The sequence below is a fragment of the Stegastes partitus genome, unplaced genomic scaffold, assembly GCF_000690725.1.
Source record: "Stegastes partitus isolate 25-593 unplaced genomic scaffold, Stegastes_partitus-1.0.2 Scaffold1003, whole genome shotgun sequence".
Taxonomy (NCBI): Eukaryota; Metazoa; Chordata; class Actinopteri; family Pomacentridae; genus Stegastes; species Stegastes partitus.
In genome coordinates, this window is record NW_007578734.1 from 156704 (window position 1) to 176651 (window position 19948).

Sequence of the window (19948 nt, forward strand, 5' to 3'; positions counted from 1 at the left end):
GCAAATATAAAAATCTGATTATTACACTAATCAGTAACTATCTAATCAACATACAGCACTACATATTTTCCTATAAATAAGGTGAAATAAGCTGCCGTACCTGTTGTTCAGGTCTCTTGTTCCAGCTTCCTTCTTGATGAAGGCGAACTTAGCGGTGACGTGCTGCAGCGCCGTGACCAGGATCAGAGTGACCCAGGCCGGCCTGAGACAGAACAAACATGGAGGAGAAAAATATTACTACGTCTGCTTTTGATCAGTAAATAAAAAAATCTGAAGCGCTGACTCACCAGGCCTTTCCTCCAAGTTCAAACACGATGAGGTTCCGGCCGTAAAAAATGGGAACGATGATGAGAAACACCAGAAACAGGAAGCAGATGAAAAACACGACGGTCTGAATGGCCATTCCTGCCAAGAAAGAACAAAATAATTATAATAATAATAGTACTTACATAGCACTTTTCAAAACACTCAAAGAAGCTTTAGAGAAACCGTTTATCTGCATTTCAACCTGATTTCCAAAATGACTCATAGTTTTTCCTTCACAGCATTTTTCGTCAGAGAAAGCAGAAAATTCAAAATGACTTTTGATGTGACAAAAAGAATTAATTCCAGTTTTTTGCTTTGTTTAAAATGTGTCACATGCTCAAAAGTATAGCAGTGAAATGTAAAGTAACAAGAGTCTGCAAAAACAATAAGATGTGATACGAAACATTATGTAAAAATAGAAAAAATCCTTAAACAAAAAATGGAAATAAAGACATTGCATGTTATGTTCATGCATAAGAACATGTGGTCAAACATCTAAATGCTTTAAACTTATTTACCTTTCTATATATTCAGTGCGCTGTAGTTTAAAGAAGAGGTGCCATGATTTTTATTAATTAAATGAATAAAAAGACCAAAACCAACACGTTATTCTGTCTCTTTTCAGACCATTTTAATCTGTTATTGGCTCTCTGGCTGTAAATCTTTCAAAATGACTCACAAATCCAGTTTAATTTCAGTTTCATTACTCAAACAGTGCATTTCCAGCAGTGCATTAATACACAGTAGCTCTCTGTCATAAACCGCAGAGTGTTTGTGACAATATAAGAATCCAACACTTCAGGCTTTGATAGATGATTTCTGTCATTAATAATGATTTAAAGCTGGTTTTCAGTCTTTTATAAAAAAAATGCAGCAGCCAGCTTTACAGTTGAATGAAGCTAAATTCAGTGATGGTTTTGCGGTTTATTACCGAGGCAGACGACAGCGGCCTGGTACCCCGTCAGGCCCATCCAGCAGACCACTCCGGCTCTGGACGGACGGACCGTCTTCTGGCTGTTACAGACGTTGTAAATGTCTCCCTTGTACAGTCCCTTCAGGTTGGATCTGAAATCAATTAAAACAAGTGACGTAGAAGTGGATCCGCTTGTCATGAATTTATGTGTTAATATTATAAATAAACTGTCATTTGTTCTTTTTCTCTAGAGAGAGAATGTATTAAAATATATTACAATATATTAAAATCATGCAACAACCAGCAGCGTTTTTCTCAAAGTCACAACAGTTTCACACACACAAGAATAAATTATTGTGAAGGTCACCAACAGTCTTTTTTTTGGTTTAAGACACTGAAAGTAAAGCTAACGATCTAAAAGTCAGTAACAGCTGCCTGTGAAACTCTCGATCCTTAACTGTTGAAGCCTAAACTCAATTTTAGAAGATCCTTTGTCAAAAAGTCTAAAGATAATAAACCAACGCAGCTGCATGAATTTCAGACTACCGGCATTGTTCTTGTAATTTCAGCACTCGGACTGGACATGAAACTGACACGAGACATTAAAGTCTTAAAACTTGAAGGTAAAAATCTCTGTCTTCTGAGGCTTGTAAATAATGTTTGTATTATTTAGTCTGATATGCAAGAAATAAAAAGTTAAAATATTTAAAATTATATACAAAAAAACAATAGAATAGGAAATTATAGGAGCAATATTGAGCTTTTAATTAAAACTAAGCTCTCAAATCCAAATGTTTTATAAAGAAAATGCGTTTTTGTGCGAGCAGAGACTCGTACCTGTGGAGGACCATGGACCTCGTGAGCATAATCAGGCTGACCAGACAGGACAGCGTCATCGCACAGAGGTAGCACACTGATGACACGAAGGAAAACAAAATGAGTTTCTGGTTCATATTTGGTTAATTTGCAGAGAAAAAAAACGGTGACTTTGCTCAAACCTTCCAGCAGCCACGTGTAGAACGTGACGATCCTGACCACCTCCATCCTGTCGTCTGATAGGACGATTCCAAAGCCCAACAGGAGGAAGGCGATGTTCTCATCGATACCGGCTCGGACTATGTGGAGAGTAGGAACCACCAGGACGACCAGCAGCAGGGCCGTCTGAGGAGGACAAACACCATGTCTTCATCCTGAGCAGCTCTGATTATGAGTGATTTAAAAGGTGAGAACTTACATGATAAATGGCCACACAGGTGACAAACAGAGACACGGCCAGCTTCAGAGGAAAACGGAACACTGAAAGACCAAAAAATCATTTTTACTGCATCACGTCAAAGCTTGAACCTTAAAAACATGAGCTCAAGTGATATACATTTTGTAAAAACTACATTTGTGTGAGGACGCTCACCTTTCTCAGGTACGTAGATATAACTCTTGGGCACCTCCAGTATTCTCTGTAGCAGCGTCGGTTTGTCTGTAGCTGAAGAACTACGCGATGTAAACAGAAAGCAGATCATGTTAGTCACGTACAATATGAATATTTTTAATTTAGAACAACAGAGAATCACTTTTCAAGATAGAAACAGAGAAACCACCCAAGAAATGGCTTCCTAATCACCGCCACCTTGCACTGGTACGCCTCAGCAAAACCAATGAAGACGCAGTTTACGTCCATGTAGTAAAGGAATAATTTAATAGTTGTGTCCCAAATTAGGTATCTGGCCAAATGTGAACGATGGTGATGATCTCTCCTTCTGTTTCTGAGTGATGGTGTTGAATGACTGCCAGAAAAAGTGTTTTTGCAGAACATTATAAACTCACAGTGAAGCTGACCTTTGACCTTTCACTTCAATACTGAGCTTTGTTTGACATTTGTGTGAAAAAAAAATGTCATAATTATCGTATTGATTCTTGATTTAAGGCCAAAGACACATTTTATGAACAAAGTCCACCGTACATTCTGGACTATTGAGCGCACCTGAATATAAGCCACACCCACACACTTCCTCAGTCTCTCTTTTGTTGTCCCCCTCAATGTCACTTTCGTCTCGAGGCAAATTCATAAAAATCGCAAAAATCCATAAATTAGCCGCAGCATGGTCTAAGCTGCAGTATTTAAAGCATGTGAAAAAGCAGCGGCTCAATTTACAGCACTCAGTTCACAACGCCAACACTATGTTTATGTCAAATTGTCAGAAATTCATTTAAGGTGATTTATTGCGTTCACAAGACTGGGATGGACGTGAAGGACACGATGACCTTCGACCTCCAAAATCTAATCAGTTCATCCTTTAGCTCCAGTAAACATTTGTGCCAAATCAAGACATGTCATCCTCACAAGAACTGGAACATGTGGACAGACAACCTGACCACAGCTTTCACTGGTGCAGAGACATAAAATATATATATTATGTACAATAAAACCTGAAATGTACACCTCAGTCTACACAAATATCAACTTTGTCAGAAAGGACATTTTGTATGTGACTAATAATAAAAATAAACATCACATTTGAACACATTATCTGCTGATGGACAACAATCATAAATGTTTCTCCTTATTTAACCAATGAACACATCATATGAACCATCAGGCTGCTCATGAGGACCTTTGACTGACTCCAGTAACATAAATATGAGTTTTATCTCCACCCACCTGGAGGCCGAGGACTTTTTCTTGAGAAGCGCCTTCACATAGTTGGTGTAGTAGCTGCTGTCCAGGTCCTGACAGAAAAAAATATTTAAATATGTGAGTTTTAATTTCTATAATAACGGCATCGTTTCAACTTGCAATAAATTACTGTAAAAATGCAGCCAAATCCTAACAATGCCAAAAAAAATACAGTTAAATGCTGTAAATGTGATGCTTTTTAGAGCCCAAAACAAGAATTACTGTTGAATTAAATTCAATATGTGAATTGAATGAAACACTTTCACACCACAGTTCAGTGATTTCTTGCTTTTTTCCACTGAGTTAAATAATTTTTTCTTGGTTTGCTCAATATTTTTAATAGACTCCAGTTTGTCAGACACTCCTGACCCATAAAGATGTAACGTGCCTTCTGTTCTTTTATTGTTTAGGTGTTCTTTATGCATTTTTAAATGTTGGCAAATCTCAATTCTGGATCATAAATATGAAGACACGCTGTTATTTATGGTACATGTCTGCAATTCACTGCATTGTTGGTACATTTTCAAAGAGGAAAATGTTGAGATTTACAGATAAATACAGTTAAAATGAACTTAAAGTTAATGCTGATTACACCTTTATTCTGTTATTCTGTTCATTCTGGAGTCTTAACACCACACATTCCTGAAAACAACTGTAACTCTCAGTGGAGGAGCACAAACTATGACTTTTAAACAAGAAGAAGTCGAAAAGACTAGTGAGTGAATTAATGCTGTTTCTCCTGTTTGTTTATTTAAGAAAACACGTAGACAGATTAAACCTGCTGCTGAAACAAAAGTCTCTGTTGCATTAATACGTTAGAAAAGGCTAAAAACAAATATCACCTCTCTCGTCATAATCTGCTCAGTGAAAGCCTTTCTGCTCTGCACAAGCTGCTTACTGTTAATCACGCCTCTGTTTTACGTAGTTCACCTTCTCTTTGTTCAGCTGCAGCACAGACGGACTGAGATCCGTTTAAACTCCATGAAAAACATGACAAGTGATATATTTATAGTTTTTCAGCGTGTTAATGTCTGTGTTGGTGTTTTATTTCTCACCTCGTCAGTCTTTGGTCCTTTGACGAACAGCAAAGGAAACTGCACACAGAGATAAGCCAGGCAGCACAGCTGAGGCAGACTGGCCAGCAGGGCGTAGAACTTATAGATCTGTGAGGATAGAAGATTAAAAAAATGAATATCTTAAAATGTTCAGTTTTATTTGCCCTTTGTTTGTGGTTTTATGGAATTGTGTTGTTTGGCAATAAAACATAAAAGAAAAAAAATGGTTCCTGAGAGGCAACATTTTCAGTATTTTCGACCAAACATTAAAGCTGCAGTAATCAATAGTAGATTAAATTATTACCTGTGATGTAACTGGGGCTAATAATCGTCACAAAACCAGAGATTTATCACCACACAATGCAGTCTGACAACAACATGTGTATGAAGGCAGAATAATTATGAGACGTTTGTGTTTCACGTCACATGACTTTTCAATTTCTTGCATTTTGCACAAAAAAATCCTAATTTCTTGAATCCAGGACCAACAGAGTTTGAGCTCTGCAGGAGCCCATCTCTTTTTTGACATATTTACTCACTGTTTGCTTTCACTTTCAGTCACTGTTTTGTCATTTGAAGTCCCTGTTTGTGCTTATTTACACTGTAAAACTACATCAGCTTTAGGAAGAGATGGTGCTTTGGGTTAAAGTGCACTCACGCAAACACTAAACACTAAGTGATCCCATCCCAAGGATATGTTACAGCGTTGTTTGGAAGGAATACATTTTCACAATATTTTTTTGTGAGACTCGACTTCACCAGACTTTTTTCTCCGTCTTGGTTTGGATTAATTACATAAAGCTTTTGGTTGGGAGGCAGGAAGCAGTTTCAGGCACAAAAAAAAAAGCTAAAAAAAATGCCAATAAACAAACCGTACAGGACGAAACAACAAAGAGTGAATTAAATTCCATAAATATAATAATTCACAGCATATGTCATCTCAAGGCACTTTACATGGTACGGTGAAGACCTCATACCGGGAACCCAACAACTCCAAAGAGTTCTTTTGGAGTCCATTTGAGCAGCACTGGGCGATGGTGGGAAAGAAAACAAAACTCTGTCTGCTCTACTTACCCCAAGTTGTTTTAAAAATCTGGTATTACAGCTTAAAAATCAACCATCAGACGGCACAACATCAAACATTTTCAAATTCTCTGATGTAGAACCAGATGAGGAACATGGGTGGGAGACAGAAACCATCAGACGATGTCATTTTACCGACCTTCAGACGGAGCTGCTTTGTGGCAACACCAGAATTTTATGTGATTTTTACATAAATGTGAAGATTTCAGGTGTTAGAATAGGTGAAAATAGGTGTTTCTGAGGGTTGTATCACCTAATATCTTAATATTTTGATAAAAAAGAGTTAGATTTTATTGATATTATCCCCTCTGAACATCAACATATCACCGGCGTCTCACCTCTGGAGTCTTTGGACAGTCGAACTTCTGCCAAAGAAGAACCCCGAAGTGACTGAAGGAGAGAATCGTCCCAAACACGTAACCTGCTTTGTGCTGCAGAGTGCCGCAAACCAACAGAGGGAAATACAGCACCGGGTAGTAGAAGATGGAGATGATCTTCATGTACTCTGGCAAACGAGAGATTTTTAAAAAAAGAAAGAATATCTGGCTTTTAACCTCGAATATGCAATTATGACAAAACAGAAAGCTGCTCCACAAAGCTTTTTTTTTTTCTTTAAATTAACTCAAGGTGCCTTAAAACTCCTCGGTTTGTTCTATTTACAAGCTTAAAGGTGATTCTTCTTAAATGTAATGAAACTTCAATAAAAGCTGCTCTGATTTTCTAGTGTTTATAGTTGGTGTTTTTATGACCACTGGGGGCAAAAACGATGTTAATATGTTCAAACTAAACACTTGTGGCTTCACTTTGTGCTGTGAGTGATTGAATTTAGATTTTAAGGCACATCATTAATGGATTGTGTCAGAATTTAAAATAACCATAATGACTACAGATAAAATTCAAGACACATATATATTGAGGATACATTGAGGATAAACAAATGTGCAGATATCCACCTTTAATCTCTGCCGGAGTGTCTTTGCAGAACGGCAGAGGGTCCGGACTGATCACCAGCATCGCCAGCTTGCTGAACACGAGTCCAAACACAGCCATGACGAGCCCTTTTTTCTGAGTCTGGTCCAGAAAGTTTGCAGGACTGAAGGATCACACAGGAACATTCAGATCATCTGAGACTAAAAATCTTCAGCCTTTCCAAATAGGATGAGATGAGCCTTTATTCATCCGACAGTGGGGACATTTGCAGTGTTTTATGTAGGAAACATCAGTCAGAACTGTTGCTGTCGTACAGATTCTTCCACATGTGGACATTCAGACACTGCACAGATTCCCTTGGATGTGGAAAACAACAAAACTGCATGTATCTATAAAGTGAAAGACGAAGACATTCACCTGAAGATGCTGGAGGATCCTCTAGTGAATCCCTGACAGAGCTTGTTTTTCCTGGTGAGAACTGCCAGGATCAGCATGATCACCAGCTGCAAGGACGGAAAAAAAATCATCAGGACTTCTGTTAGGCCTCAAATATTAAAGCTTTTCTACATCTGAGTTATTAATGTATTCGTATTATACAGTTTTTACATGATACGTATTAGAATAAAATGGATTTAAGCATTAATTTAGTCCCAGTTTCCTCCAGAAAGGCTGGAAAAGCAGATTCAGACTTTTGCACATTTAATAACAAAAATGGTTTAAAGCTCTGTAACTGGACTTTGAGTTTGAATGTTTTATTTTGCCAAAGTAGAACCTTATTCAGACACATTTCATCACTTAAGTTTTGTGCAAACTCTGTGTTTGTTTGAAAGCTGTTGGTTGTTGCACCAAAATCTTGAAAAACTATTGATGTAATAAAGCAAATATATGTAAAATAACACATTTTATCAATTATAACAATTACACAACTGACATAATCCTGATTATTTAAGCTACTGACAGTTTTCCAGCTACAGCAGCTCAGACAGTCTTTATGAAATAATGCAGCATTGTAGATACGAAGACTCAATGTTTGTCAGAAGAACCTCGTTCTGAGGAAAATGCATCTTGTTACGTCTGATGAGCTGCAGCCAAATAAGCTGCCGCAGCTTATTTCACATTATTAACTGAACAAAGAAAGTGGGCCACGTTCATTCGGTGTACAGCATGAGCATCTGTCTGAGTTTAAGTGGACTTCTCTTGTAGTTGGGTGAAGGCAAAATGAGAGCAAACATCATTAAAGTGAGAATCTGTTTGAAGCAAAGGCAGAAAAAAAGCAGCGAGGGATTTGACAGAAGACGACTTCTGAACAAAATTCACTGTTTTCCACTTATAACTGTTTAGAAGGGCCGTAGGGAAAAGACTGAATCTGCTCTTGCTGTTCATATTCAAAGTAGTTGTTTTAGTGTAAGTGTTTAGAGGTTTACATGTTAGAAATTAGCTGTTACTAATTATAAACACATACAATCTGCCAATAAGACTGTTACATAAGAAGATGCTTTCTATTGCAGCAACCCTTAAGAACTTTTAGAAAATCTTTCCGGGCAGAAAAACGTGCCGACTGCAGGGTAATTAGATCTAACGTGGCCTGAAAATCTGCTGCTGGGGTCTTGATGCAAATAAATGAAAATGACTGAAGCAGTCATCTCCTCTTTAACATCTACAGCTTAATTCCTGGAGCTTCGATGATAAAACGCAACTGGATTTCTCTTCAAGACATTTCACTTTAATCCAAGAGGCCTCTGAGTAAACTTAAATGTCTTCAAGAACTTAAAAAAAAAACTAGTCCAGTTTCTTTTTACTGAAGCTGGACGCCTGAGAATCTACAGATGTGTAAAATTCACCGTACAGGCCAACAGAACAAACCTCCATCGTTCTGTTTCCTAAGTTCTCATAGAAGTGGAGTTTTTCTTTGTTTTTGTACCGGTGGAGTTAAAGTTGTGGTCGAAGCTGTCAGATCATTGAAAACAGAAATTTGTAGCATCTTCTTCATATCTGCCCTAAATTCCTCCCTCAAGTGACGACATCCAATCTGGTCCTATGACATGGTGCCTAAAAATGATGTAACACTTTTGATTTCCCAACAAACTGGGCTGAGTAGCAACACGATGCTGAATCGGGTGCAGAGAAAACAAAACAACCCCAAATCCGATTTGCACAGGAAGGGAACTTGATTTCAAAGTTTATAAATCAGCAAAAAGCCCGTTGTCTGCTTTATCACCGCCAAACCAGGAAGCATCCAGCCAATCATGCTGCACTGACGGTAAAACTCTGCACACGAGTAGCAGGAGTTTGGCTTTAACCTGATTTTGTTGCAAATGCACCGAACTTTAGATCAAAATCAAGGGTTTCTATGTGTCACGTAGTACATGCAGTGAAACACAAGGTTTCTCAAGGCTGTGCAATGGCAATAAGACACTATAAAAAGGACAAATATTTAAGAAAAAAAACAATAGAAAAAAGAGAGAAAGTCAAAGTGTCTTTTTTTATAAGCAGTTTTTATGTCAAGATGGACGCTGACATTTCCGTTATTTCTCTCTGTCTCTTCATTAACTAGAAACCTGATGTTCTGAAATAGCCGACCTGAGCAAGATGGCTGCAGCGGTGGGAGGAGCAACAGCTGTGATGCAACTGTCTCGGACATTCCTTTAGTTTTAGTGCTGCAGCCCGCTTTAATAAGCTTTTACTGTTTTAGCCCCAAGATCTCCTTCACATGTTAATCATTTCTGTCTTTCCTTGTGTTTCATGGCCTTCTTTTAATGTTTTATTGTTGTTTTCTATGACTTTGTATCCATGAATGTTCAGTAAAGCACCGTTCAACTCCAGTGTTTAAAGGTGCTGTAGAAATAAAAGTGTATTGGCATTATTATTATTATTATTATTATTATTATTATTATTATTATTATTATTATTATTAATAATAATAATAAAACTAGCTTGTAGTTGCTAAGTTCCCACATCAACTAGTGATGACTAAATACTACATTTACTGTCCCAACACCAAACTACATTTTTGTTTTCAGACTTTTCTCCAATTTTTTGCTTTTTTTTAATTGAAAAAAGTCACACTTTCGGGCCATAACTAACTAACATCTCTTACATTTCATACACAATGAATAGAAATCACACTGAAGCAAATATACTTACAGATATCGACAGGATGCATATGTGGAAGAGTTTGTCGTCTGCTGTAGGGTCGCATGGTAAAATAACTCTGCGGGGAAAAGGAAAGTATATTACCAAAATAGAACCACATGCCTGCAAATGTGTGTGGAAGACAGACATTTTATGATTTTTTTATGAAGCTTTATGACAAATTCTTTCTTGAATGAATCCTAATTTTGATAATTTTAATTTTTACGCCTAAATGGTGCAAATTAAACAAAAATAACTGGACAAATCACCAAAAATCTGCACTTTTCTGCCAAGAACCTACTTCTGCAAAGAATCAGTCCTTTAAAAACTTGAAAATTTCCACCCTGACCCCATCTGACACCTTCAGTGTCTTTATACTCACTCTTTGGGCGGTGTTGTGGGCTCTGCGTTGTACCAGTCGGAGTAATCGTAGTAGGAATATTCAAAAGGCTCAAACTCAACCTTGCTTTGATTCATCGCAGCGGTTCGGTCTGTTCAAACAGGTGAGAGCAGGACTGATCCAGATCCAGAGGCCTCCTCCAGAGCCTCCTGCGGTCGGTCGGGGAGCTTCGACCAGCCGTCTGCCGGTGCTGCAGCGTGTCGGACAGTTTGGCCCAAACACCTCGAAAACATTCCAGCTCGACTAAGAGCTGCAGATTAAGGGCTGCACCGAGGGGAGGGAGGAGGGCAGGTTCAGCAGCACGGGGGAGAGGAAAGAACTGTCTGAATACTTATTCAGGATATTCAAATGTCATTTATTAGAGCAAAATGTTGGTGAAGACCGTGCAGTTAAAAATGTCGAGTGACGGTTAAAAAATTTTTTAAAAAAGCAGGTGTTGAAGTTATGGTTGTTGTGATTCTTATGGTTTTGCACTGTTACAGTCTTTGGGTGGTTAAACTGAATCTAGTGCTTCTTAATCAGGAAGTCAGGAGCGTTTTCTTCCTCCAGTTCTTCCAGATGGATCCTAAACTGTTCCCAGGCCAGATGAGATACAGAACCGCTCCAATGAGTTCTGGGTCTTCAGCTGGATGTTCCTGGAAAAACCTTCAAGTAGGACGTTGGTTCAGTTGTTATAATCTTTTATGTCACAGAGACGGTGCCGAGAGAAAAACTGGGGGATGGAAACAGAGAAACAGAGAAACAGAGAGAGCCTTGAGCTGGAAATTTAATTAAATTCTATTTATATATGGCAGTTTACAACATGTGCCATCTCACAGCGCTTATCATAGAAAGATACAGAACTTAAAAACTTAAACAGGGAACCAACAATCCAAAGATGCCTTTGGACTCCCTCTGAGCAAACGGTCAACAACGGTGGGAAGGAACCAAACCCCCGGGGACATCCTGATAGTTACAATAGTCCAGTCTAGACGTTATAAATGCATGGACTAGTTTCTCAGCATCACTCTGAGACAACATATTCCTGATTTTTACAATATAACGTAGATGAAAGAAGGCCATCCTACTAACTTCCTTTATATGTGCCTCAGTTTTTTAAATCTTACTGATGAAGATGGAAGCTTTCGCTCCAAAACCAAAAGTAAAAACCTCATGTTCTTGATTTGCTTCGTGCAGGGACAGTTTTAATGTCTAACACTCTGTGAAGTCTTGTGGTTTCTGTACCCCGGCACCACTGTGAGGTTGAATAATGTCATTTTTTGCGCTGCAACGTGGCGCTAACCTGTTTGCCTCCCTCTGCCTGTTACTCAAGAGACTAATCTCATAATAAGATGAAAATCTCTCATTTGAACAGGGGCTACCTTTGTGTGAAACGAGCTTAGCGAAGGTCAAAATGAGAATGTCGACACGTGAGGTAAAGCCTCGCTTCAGCATCACTTTCATAATGTAGAAACAAGACGTGAAGAGACTGAATGAAGAGCATCCAGAGCTGCTGATCAGAGGAGATGCAAAGTTTACAAATGATGTTTAAATTTCTGTCCTCAGCCTCTGTGGAGTTTAAAAGCAGCACACTTTGCTGCAGATGAATCCCCAGTGGGAGTTCAAAGTTTCATAATCCGAGCTCCCTCATATGACAGAGGGCCGGCCGATCTGATCCCAGGATTTCTGACGTCCGGAGGCCGAACATGAGACCCACAGCGCTCAGTTTCAGCATAAAAAGTCCACCGCTGATGTGCCGGATGCTATTCCTGTCTGCTCCAGAATTAGAGCTCAAGTTTAGTCTTCGAATAACAAATAACCTGACTAAAATCAAAGCTGTTAACTTCCTTTTCTCCCTCGTTTAATCATCTTTTTGGAGTTGCAGCACTGCATGGCGACAGTGAGAAGTGTGTTTGATGTGTCCGTTAAATGCAGCCGGAGTTCTGCTCCTCTGTTGAGTCTCTCTGATGCTTTGAATCAAACGGTGAAGTGAAGCTGAGTGACGTCTCTTATCGGGCTGGCATTTGGTTGAGGTGCAGCAGCTCTCGATTCAACCACAAATGACGGATTTTGCATCTTATTTCAAAGTGAAAAGCGTTTTAATTTAATAAATTAACTGTACAGGTGTAAGTGTGCAGATAGGTGGGAAGTTGCTTCGGATAGCTTCTCCTCAGAATGAACAACTTAAATGTGAGTGTTGTCAAATTAATTTACAATAAACAAAGGAGAAGGTTTAGAGGAGAGGAGATTGCTTTTATCTGAGGTTCATCAGCAGAAACTGAAAAGTTCAGCTTTAAAAACTTCAAAAAGCTCCTGTTTAGTGCTGCAAGGAATCCAAATGTTGTTGGAGGTCTTTTTGTTGTTGTCCTAAAATTTGCAGTGAAGAATATACAAAAAAAAGGGATAATTTCATGGCAGACTGTTTATTTTTTTTTTTTAAATTAAATCTCATAAATTTGATAGATATTGTATTTTGCATCAGTTTTAAAGCATCTATAGCAGGGGTGTCGAACTCTGGTCCTCGAGGGCCGCAATGCTGCATGTTTTAGATGTTTCCCTCGTCCAGCACACCTGATTCAAATGATCAGCTCATCATCAAGCTCTGCAGAAGCCTGATAACGACCCTGATCATTTGAATCAGGTGTGTTTGAAGAGGGAAACATCTAATACTTGCAGGATTGCGGCCCTCGAGGACCAGGATTGGACACCCCTGATCTATAGGAAGCAATTTTTGCATTAATCATTTAAAATCAAAGCACAAGATCCTGCAACAAAAAAAGATTAATACAGACACTTATTTTAGAAGAGAAAACCCAGAACAATAGAAAGAAAAACACACTGAACCCTCAAAGATTTACTTATTCTTTAAAGACTGTTAATAAAAAGGCATCACAAGTTGACTGCAGGAACTTCAGTGACTCCTCAGATTAATCTGATTAAATTCATTAATGCATTTTTCATGTTTTCTAATTTTGTTTTTGGGACTGATTGCATTTTGTCTTCTCATAAGCTTCGTTCCTACATATGTGGTTATTAGAAGGGACTGATTGTTGCGTTCGATCTTTGCAAACCAGTTTTATTTTACCATTAAACTGATATTTTAGTTCCTGTGATAGACTGCTGACCTTCACCCTGAGTCAGCTGGGATAGATTCCAGCCCCTCACAACCCTAGTGAGGATCAAGCGGTGGATAGATAATGGATGGATGGATGGATGGATGGATGGATGGATGATATTTTAGTTCAGTTCAGGCACTCTTGAAATCATGTCTGTAAAGTTGAAGAGTAACCAATGTGCACTGCTGGGAAGAAAACAAAGAGCCACAACATGAGAGCAGTGTCTCATCTGACCCTCCTCATCCTCCTCTGTAAGCATCATCGTCTCTTAACAAGATGTCAGCACAGCATCGAGTTTATTACCTGAACTCCAGCTCGTCCCAGAAATGTCTTCAACAGGCTCCTGACTCCACACAATTGGAATCTATCCAAACTGTGCCTGTTTCTAACGAAGCAAAGAAGGAAACTTAGATTGAAGGGACTCAACTTGCAGCTACATTTAATGCTAAAGAGGTCATGTTCAGGATGCACGTGGGCTTTTATTTTGTGGTGAACCAGACAGAAGAGGGCGCTGTGTGGTGGATTCTGAGCAGAACCGAGGCTCCACGTCTCTCCAAACCCCCCGTTTATCTCTACGTAATGAAATATTCCACACAAAAGCTGTCAGAGCATTTTTTTTTTTACTTCATCAAGGCATGACAACATGAATACAACAGTTATACAGTCAATCTATCACCAAACAAATAAAGATCTGCCATGTCGGTTTTTTTTAGGAGAAAAAAAACAACACAAAAATAAAGAAAAACTAGTCGAGAGTCATTTTAGACACAAATCAAAGTCTAAATATGACACAATTAGACAGCAAGCATGATGACGAGATCTGAACTGCATTTTTTTTGTCTCTCTCTCTCAGAATGAACAGATGTGGAAACAACAAACAAACAATAATAAAGTGGCCTTTACAAAAATAACAGCACGCAGAATCTCTGATATGTATACAGTAATACAAAGCAAGTACGCGTCAGGCGACCGCAGCGCTTTTAGTTTTTGAACATGTCACACAGCAGCTTCTCCATGGGAGTGTTTCCGATGGTCCTGTGGAAGAACAGCAGCTCTATTCGCTCCGAGTTCACGAAACGCAGCGACGGCAGGAGGAGGAGCAGCTTTCCAAACCTGGACGCAGACAAAGAAATCAAGATTAAATCAGCATCTGTGTGTACAAAGGAACTATGAAGGATAAAACTTCATCAGAGTGTTAAAAAAAATACGACTGTGTGCAGCAGCTTTGTCATTTTTGTTTGAATAACTTCCCAGTGAAGACGATCAAGTTACACAAAACAAGAAGTTGATTTGTCATGTAAAGCTAATTATCGGTCTGCAGCAACAATAATGAGCTACGATGGGAGTAAAATCATTTTTAAAAGGGGCATATATGAATGAGTTCGTTGAAGTTGACACAGAAAATGAACATGTCATTGTTGCCCCCTGCTGGCCGTAACAGTAACTACACCTCATTTTGCATTTTGCATAGATTTTAAAGCATCTTCGGTAAACAATTGTGTCCTTAATTATTTAGAATCAATTCGAAGATTTTCAAAAAAACATTCATACAGGAGAGGAACTCAATTTAGAAGAAAAAAATCCACAATTATAGGAAGAAATGGACTCCTAACCGAACAAAGATGTGGCTCCTCTTTGAGATTGGTTAAAAAAAAAAAGCTGTTCTGGCCACATTCTATTACAAATTTAAATAAAAAGTAGGTCTAGTAAGTTTTTCAGTCACAAATTGTAAGAACACAGATAAGTCCAGATTTACTGGTGTAAATTCATTAACGGTGTTTTTAGAGGTGCGTTTTTCTTCCTTGCACTGATGTGGTGATGTTTCTTACCTGGCTGGTTGACTCGGGTAATGTGAGCGGATGTGCTGACCCAACATGACCTGAGACTGATCCTGCAGGTTCTCCACTTGCTCTGGATCTTTCAAACCGCGAGTCTCTGCGGAAGAAATGAAAACACCACTGTAAAATGTCTGTAAACTGAAATCACATGCTCAAAAACACACTGATTCATATCGACAGCATAGTTAGCTACATTTTTTATTAGAAATGAGAAGAAAATTCATTTTTCACACACCTTTCATGACTGTCAGTGATTTCTTATTCAGTTGTGACTGTTTTTGTTGCTGTGGCCTCTGTTACTTATTTTCTATGAGGAAATCCGAGTGAACATGTTGTGAAATTTATTTCAAAGTCAAAATGGTTGAAGCAGGAGCAAAACTATGACAACCATTTATACTGTGCTTGTGTGAATTTATGGGATGGATTTTGCAGTTCATGTCTATGGAAGCCCATTCCTGCCAGAATACTATATTAGACACTGATCAAAAAACACAGAATTCTGACTTTAGTTTGCTATAAATTAAGAGAAGAATAAAGAATTTAATTTGATTGATGTGACATGATATACTGTATAACTTTGAAAAAATAATAATAATTAGACTTTATACATTAAAAAATGAGAAATTGTACATATTTTTGTTTTTGCCTTTTGTAATTAGATTATTTTATTAAAAAACAAATATTTAAAAAATAAACATAACAATTTTAAACTAAAAACAATTGATATATAAAGTATTTCTAACAGCTTCTCAGTTGTACTTCCTGTACTTTCTTATCTATATTTTTTTAATTATTATTTTTTATTGCAACTCTGTGATTTAGTGTTTTTTTTTTCTCATGGGAGTGGGGTTCCCTAGCAGAGAAACTGTTAGTAAATAATTATTTTAAATCCATAATAGATATTTTACCACTCTGAAAATGAAAAATTTAAATATTGCCATGATCAAGGTTTTTAAATATTTAGATTTTTATTATAATTAATATTTTTTACAAAGAACAAAAATATGTGTATGTATTCAAATCTAGGTTTAAATAAATCTGATGACACTTTGGCCTCAGGGTGGCGCAACAGTAAAATGTGTCCTCTGAGGCGAACGGCTGAAGCCATCGCAGTGACAACCTGCTGACTGACTGAGCAGCAGATCACCGCTTCACCTCCTCACCTGGCTTGAAGAGCACGATGGCCTTGAGGCAGGCGAACTCGGTGGGATCGACGGCGAGCGCCTTGAAGCGGCTGAACACCTCCTGCAGGAGGCGCAGGTCCAGGCTGGTGTAGCTGGTTTTGCCCTGCATGCCGGGGCAGAGGTCGGGGAGGGAGAGCAGAGGGCAGCTGTCCAGGGGCAGAGACCACTGGATGGCACAGAGGAGGAAGAGCTCGCTCCAGGCCTCCTCCAGCAGGATCACCTGGAAGCCGAGGAGAGCAACAGGGTGAAAATCTGACAGAGACGATACATGAACTCTTGTTTTTGGAGAAACTATGGAGGCTCATCCCTGCCAGAAAAATATATAACCATGATAAATCAAAATGTAATTATAAATGTTCTTTTTAAAGTGTCCACATAATGGAAGGGCCCTATAATTTTATCTTTTATAAAGCATTTATTTACTCATTTAAAAAGAAAAAAAAAAATGTCACGGATAATGAGAAGTTGAGTCAAAATTCTAAGTAAAATCTGATTTTGTATTTATGAAATATTTTTTTAAATATAATATTACAATAATAATAATATATTGTATTTCTAAAAACCTCTGAGTTGTGCTTGCCCTACATTTTTTTGTTACTGTTTTTTTTAATTACTATTCTGTACATCTAAAGTCTTTTTATATGATTTTTCTTTTAATGGAAATGGAATTCCATATGCCAGAAGTTATTATGATATGATTATTCTGAACCAATAATCATATATTTACAACTCCTATCAGAATACCAGTAGTACTAGTGGTAGCAGTTGGTGATGCTCCCACAGCGCTTCTGTTTCTCTGATGTTAAAACTATCTCAAATAAAGTATGTGAATCTTAAAACCAACCAAAGAAGCAGGTTAGAAATTGAACAGCATCTTGCACTTAAACTTGTTGAACTTTTACTTGAAATGTACAAAAAACAAACATCTGCCACAGGAAAGGCAACAAGTGACACTATAAAAAAGCAAATCTCCAAATCAAACTGAGTTAAAGGCTCACCTGGTCTCTGAAGGGCAGGTTGGAAAACACCGGCAGGTTCTTGGCCCACTTCACCGACATGAAGAGCAGCCGGGCCGAGGTCTCGTAAACGTTCTCGGAGCTGGACGGGTACAGAGCCATGTGGTACTCCGAGGACGCTCGCTCCGGCTCATTGCTCGTCACGTCGATGTTTTCGTCAACTGAAATGGAACAGATTTGGTTAGAGTCAGAGCAGATTAGTTCATGTTCTGCAAACGGATCAAGCTCAGGCTGTTTTTGTTGTGTTTAGGTTTGGTTCAGTGATTCTAAATGGTAAGAAATTTAAACCTTGTATATAAATTTACGTATGTGGAATTCCTGATTTTAAAAAAGTGGGAGAAAAAAAATGGGAAAAAAGAGCGGGAAAAAAAAGCGGGAAAAATAAGAGGTCAAGCATTGCATTAGCCTGGAGCGCTAATGGACAGTAAGAGATGATATAAACCCTTATATTTAAAAAATATATCAAATCTGGGGATAATGCAGACAACATAAACTTCAAAATCTCTAGTTTATATGAAGCTAAATACAAAATAGAATCACATTAAAGTAAGGTGGGCTGCTAGCGTGTTGGTTTTTCTAACTGTCACTACGCTAATACGAGCTTAGCTGTCGACTGTCTGATTATCAGAAACTTAATGCCGGTTCCTTCGTTAACAGCGTCATCGTGACCTCATCCGGCACCGATAAGGCCGAGCTCAGACTACAGCAGTTTCAGGCCGATTTAACCTCGTTTCACCTCCAGACAATCAGAGGAGAAATCTGGTCCGAGATCTTTACGGGTGAAACAGGGATAAAGTCCTCTCGTGTCAGACCGGCTCTTAGTGGAGACAAAACTATCACAGATTTTAAATCAACTCCACCCATTTTGTCCCTCCAACACTGTGGGGTTTTTTTTAGTTTTTTTTTATTTTTTTTACTGTTTTTAACACAAATTTCTTTTAAACAATGTACTTTTATTATTTTACAGATTTTTCCTGTTTTGTTAAATTATAGATAATAAGTCGTAAAAAGTAAAAAATAATGCTAATTTTAAAAAACAGGCCAAAACTGTGAACAATGTCTGTTTAAATCAGCTATAAATATCTTTATTTACAGATATTTGCTGGCCATTCTTGAGCTTTACAGTATTCTTCTGTTTTGTACATATTTTTTCTGGTTCCCTTGCTGACAGATTTTCAAAATGTTTTACAGATTTTTTTTTATTTTTACAGTGCACCCAACAATACTGCCTTACTCTTTACTGTCTCTGCTTTAAACAACCTTTCTGCACCATGTCGCTGTTTAAACAGAGCAAACCTTTCACATTTGTTTGCTATACCCCAAAAAAAGCCAATTCAAACCTCAAGCTTTTGAAATTCTGCTGCCTCCCTGCATGTTTGGATCATAAATGTGACGTGAATGACACACGATGACGCTGCAGACTGAATTCACAGCAGAACTTTCTACTTGACAGATCTTCCTCACCGTCTTCGGGCTCCAGCTTGGCGCAGGTCTCGGCCGTCATGAGGCTGGCCATGAAGCGGTGGTTGTTCTGGGGGCTGACGCAGCGCTGGGGGGCCACGGAGGAGGTGATGGACATGGAGGAGGTGATGTGGGGCCACGTGATGACGGAGCCGCCGGAGGAGGAGGAGGACGAGGACGAGGAGGAGGAAGACGAGGAGGAGGTGGGCTCCCTGGTGGTGGCCAGGTGCTCCTTCTCGGGGTCCACGTCGATGGAGTCCAGACGGACCTGAGCGGTGCTGCGAGGCTGCCGCTCATTCTGCACGGCTGCAAACAGGACGACAAACTTGAAACAACCTCATACGGCTTCACGTTGGAGTCTCTGACGCTGAGACGAGTGTTTCATGAGTTATCTGCTGCTGTCAAACTCACTCACCGTCCTTGTTCATGCCCGCCTGCAGGCACTTCTTCAGCCGACACGCCTGGCACTGGTTCCGATGAGCTTTATCCACTGGACACATGCCGGTACCGGCCTGACACCTGCAAAATAAAGGGAGGATGTACTCAGAAGTGACAGATATTTGATTTGAAAACTAAAGAATACTGAAAAACAGCATAAGTTTGTAGAAGAATAATTACACAAACAGAACATACAAGGAAAATTCTGCACCATGTGAAGGAATCAGAGTGGAGAAACTTCTAACTTTCAACCTGAAGTTTAACAAAACGACCAAATTAAAGACACATTTTGTGAAATAAACAATCCAAACTAAGTAACTCCATCATCAAAATTTTAAAAAAGGGGACTGGAGCCTGATTTTAAACTGAAATATGGGTTTTTAATACACAGACAAACCAAATAATATCTAAAAATAAATGTATTTG

At 38.7% G+C, this 19948-nt stretch overlaps 2 protein-coding genes across 2 annotated transcripts in view; both read right to left on the minus strand.

Moving 5' to 3' along the window:
* The window catches only part of LOC103366994 (stimulated by retinoic acid gene 6 protein homolog), a 14100-nt gene extending 3533 nt beyond the window's left edge, over positions 1–10567 (minus strand). The window contains exons 1-14 of the mRNA XM_008294874.1: positions 10473–10567; positions 10103–10169; positions 7376–7461; positions 6982–7121; positions 6367–6533; positions 4946–5053; positions 3876–3943; positions 2628–2707; positions 2454–2515; positions 2218–2380; positions 2057–2132; positions 1238–1371; positions 288–405; positions 101–202 (exon numbers count right to left, since the gene is read on the minus strand). Of these exons, the coding sequence (XP_008293096.1) occupies positions 101–202; positions 288–405; positions 1238–1371; positions 2057–2132; positions 2218–2380; positions 2454–2515; positions 2628–2707; positions 3876–3943; positions 4946–5053; positions 6367–6533; positions 6982–7121; positions 7376–7461; positions 10103–10169; positions 10473–10567 (1466 nt within the window). The remainder of the gene's footprint in view (positions 1–100; positions 203–287; positions 406–1237; positions 1372–2056; positions 2133–2217; positions 2381–2453; positions 2516–2627; positions 2708–3875; positions 3944–4945; positions 5054–6366; positions 6534–6981; positions 7122–7375; positions 7462–10102; positions 10170–10472) is intronic.
* A 3998-nt stretch (positions 10568–14565) lies between these two features.
* The window catches only part of LOC103366998 (photoreceptor-specific nuclear receptor-like), an 8353-nt gene continuing 2970 nt past the window's right edge, over positions 14566–19948 (minus strand). Inside the window, exons 2-7 of the mRNA XM_008294878.1 lie at positions 19500–19603; positions 19088–19390; positions 17606–17784; positions 16587–16827; positions 15415–15520; positions 14566–14698 (exon numbers count right to left, since the gene is read on the minus strand). Of these exons, the coding sequence (XP_008293100.1) occupies positions 14566–14698; positions 15415–15520; positions 16587–16827; positions 17606–17784; positions 19088–19390; positions 19500–19603 (1066 nt within the window). The remainder of the gene's footprint in view (positions 14699–15414; positions 15521–16586; positions 16828–17605; positions 17785–19087; positions 19391–19499; positions 19604–19948) is intronic.